A 2216-nucleotide genomic window follows, 5' to 3' on the forward strand; every position below is an offset into this window, starting at 1 on the left:
TATATTTATATGTATATATGTATATATATACTACCCGAAAGCCTTGTAAGATGGGTAGCTCTGGTGTGTACACTGGTGGATGGTTTTGTATGGCATTGGTTTGCACCTGTGCACAGCTACCGCGACTTCGATCACAGTCCCATCTTCCAGTTTAACTTTCATCGTAGTTGACCACAAATGAAGCTTTATTTATCACGCCTACGCATAACCCAACTACGATCTCCATTTTGCTACAGTCATATTTACACCGTTTTAGTTGCTGGCGACGTCGCATACTTATACATATATAGTACTGCGTGCCTCAGCCCAAAGCTGCTGCTAAGCCGATCACCATTTCATATTTCTACTTCGATCATTATATGGACACCTGGATATGTGCACCCCAACAACATGGTCACTGGTATATGTATACCCCGACTTGAAACAGTGGCTGCATACACGTGGATATACATGCTGTATTCGCCGTACTTCATTTTGTATGGCGTTCCATCCACCTACCGACAGGCACAGCCTATCGGATCCCGTCTAATGCTTCTGGTGTATATATACTGAACCTGGTATACTTGTATTGTTTACGATACTACATTCATCTCTCAGCTACCGTTATTCCAACCATGATCTGCATGCTGCGCCGGACTTGTTTGTGCTTGCAGATATCAATGCTGCTTTGCTTGGTCTTGATTTCCATCTGCCAACGGTGGCGTTGAGGCTCACCTGTGGATATAGGAATATGACAGGTGGGTTGGGTACACATACGTATATTGGGATTGTTTGAATAGTACAATTATTATGTTCATGCTCGCCCTTAGTGTATCACACTTGTGATAGGCGGATTGGGTGCACATGTAAATGTGAAGTAATACAAGTCTTGTACTTACTGTCATAGTTTAGACAGCTGATTTGGGTATGTATACATTTGTGTTGCTATCTAAGCCTAGTACTTGCTGTTGTACTTGTGATAGGTGGTTTGGGTGCACATGTATATGTGAAGTAATACAGACCTTGTACGTAATGTTATAGTTTAGACAGCTGGGGTGGGTATATATTAATTTGTGGAGTTATATAAGTCTAGTACTCAGTGTTATAGTTTAGACAGGTGGGTTGGGTATATATAAATATGTGATGCATGTGACAGGTCAATCGGGTATGTATGAATATGTTAGACTATCTAAGCCATATTATTTAGTACATTATACCTTCCACAGGCGGGTTTAGTATCCTACACATGTTTATGTAAACTGTCATGCACCCCTGTACAAGCAAACAAATGTGGATACAGTTCCCACACCAAACATCTTCATATCTATTCCTTCCTAGGACTCTACAGCAACCTCAGAAAACACATACCCACCCAACTCATACCATACCTCTGTGCACACCCATCTGACACGCGTATTCCCACAGGTGTCAATATACGCCTCCTTAACAACTCATATCACACCTCTGTGCACACCCATCTGACACGCGTATTCCCACAGGTGTCAATATACGCCTCCTTAACAACTCATACCACACCTCTGTGCACACGCATCTGACACGCGTATTCCCACAGGTGTCAATATACGCCTCCTTAACAACTCATACCACACCTCTGTGCACACGCATCTGACACGCGTATTTCCACAGGTGTCAATATACGCCTCCTTAAAATGTTCCCAACCTGGGCCTCCACACTGGCCAGCTTTATTGTAGACATCGACGGCTTGTTCGCAGAGCTGCAGAAAAGCTTTGTGCTGAATCTCACGATACAGACAGAGGCGGAAGCCATTGGTACGTTGTTATACTGCACATGATGGATAAAAAATATCGTCCTTTCTTTCATGCATTCATAGTGAATACTTCCAGTAGTGATCCAATACATATTGACTGCCACTTGCATGCCTTGCGGCTGCCATGGTTCAAGAGCAGCGACGGTATGAGGAACATGTTATTTCACGTGTGGGTATGCATCATTCGTTCGTTAATATAAATAGCCGGGATTGCAATGGAGAGTATCCAATCTCATTAAAAATTGTGTACTATGCAGCGACAGTGGCCAAGGAGAAGCAAAAGTACGAAGAACAAGCAGAAATGGATAGAGTGAAGGCCGAGGCATTGGCTGCACAACGCGAGAGGAGGCGATCCAGTCAGGCGGCAATGCGATCACGTCCGGGCTCTAATGCCTCAGGTATGTATAACTATACAATTATATAGTTTTTATATATATTTATATTTAC

The 2216-nt window shown here is 43.1% G+C and overlaps 1 protein-coding gene across 1 annotated transcript; it reads left to right on the plus strand.

The window, feature by feature from the left end:
* Nucleotides 1–2026: 2026 nt before the first annotated feature.
* SARC_14641 (hypothetical protein) lies at nucleotides 2027–2193 on the plus strand (the record flags this gene model as incomplete). The annotated part of the gene is made up of 1 exon (XM_014291232.1): nucleotides 2027–2193. A coding segment is annotated over one exon (167 nt), but the record flags the coding sequence as incomplete, so codon positions are not given.
* Nucleotides 2194–2216: the final 23 nt, after the last annotated feature.

Source organism: Sphaeroforma arctica (assembly GCF_001186125.1).
Source record: "Sphaeroforma arctica JP610 unplaced genomic scaffold supercont1.4886, whole genome shotgun sequence".
Lineage (NCBI taxonomy): Eukaryota > Ichthyosporea > Ichthyophonida > Sphaeroforma > Sphaeroforma arctica.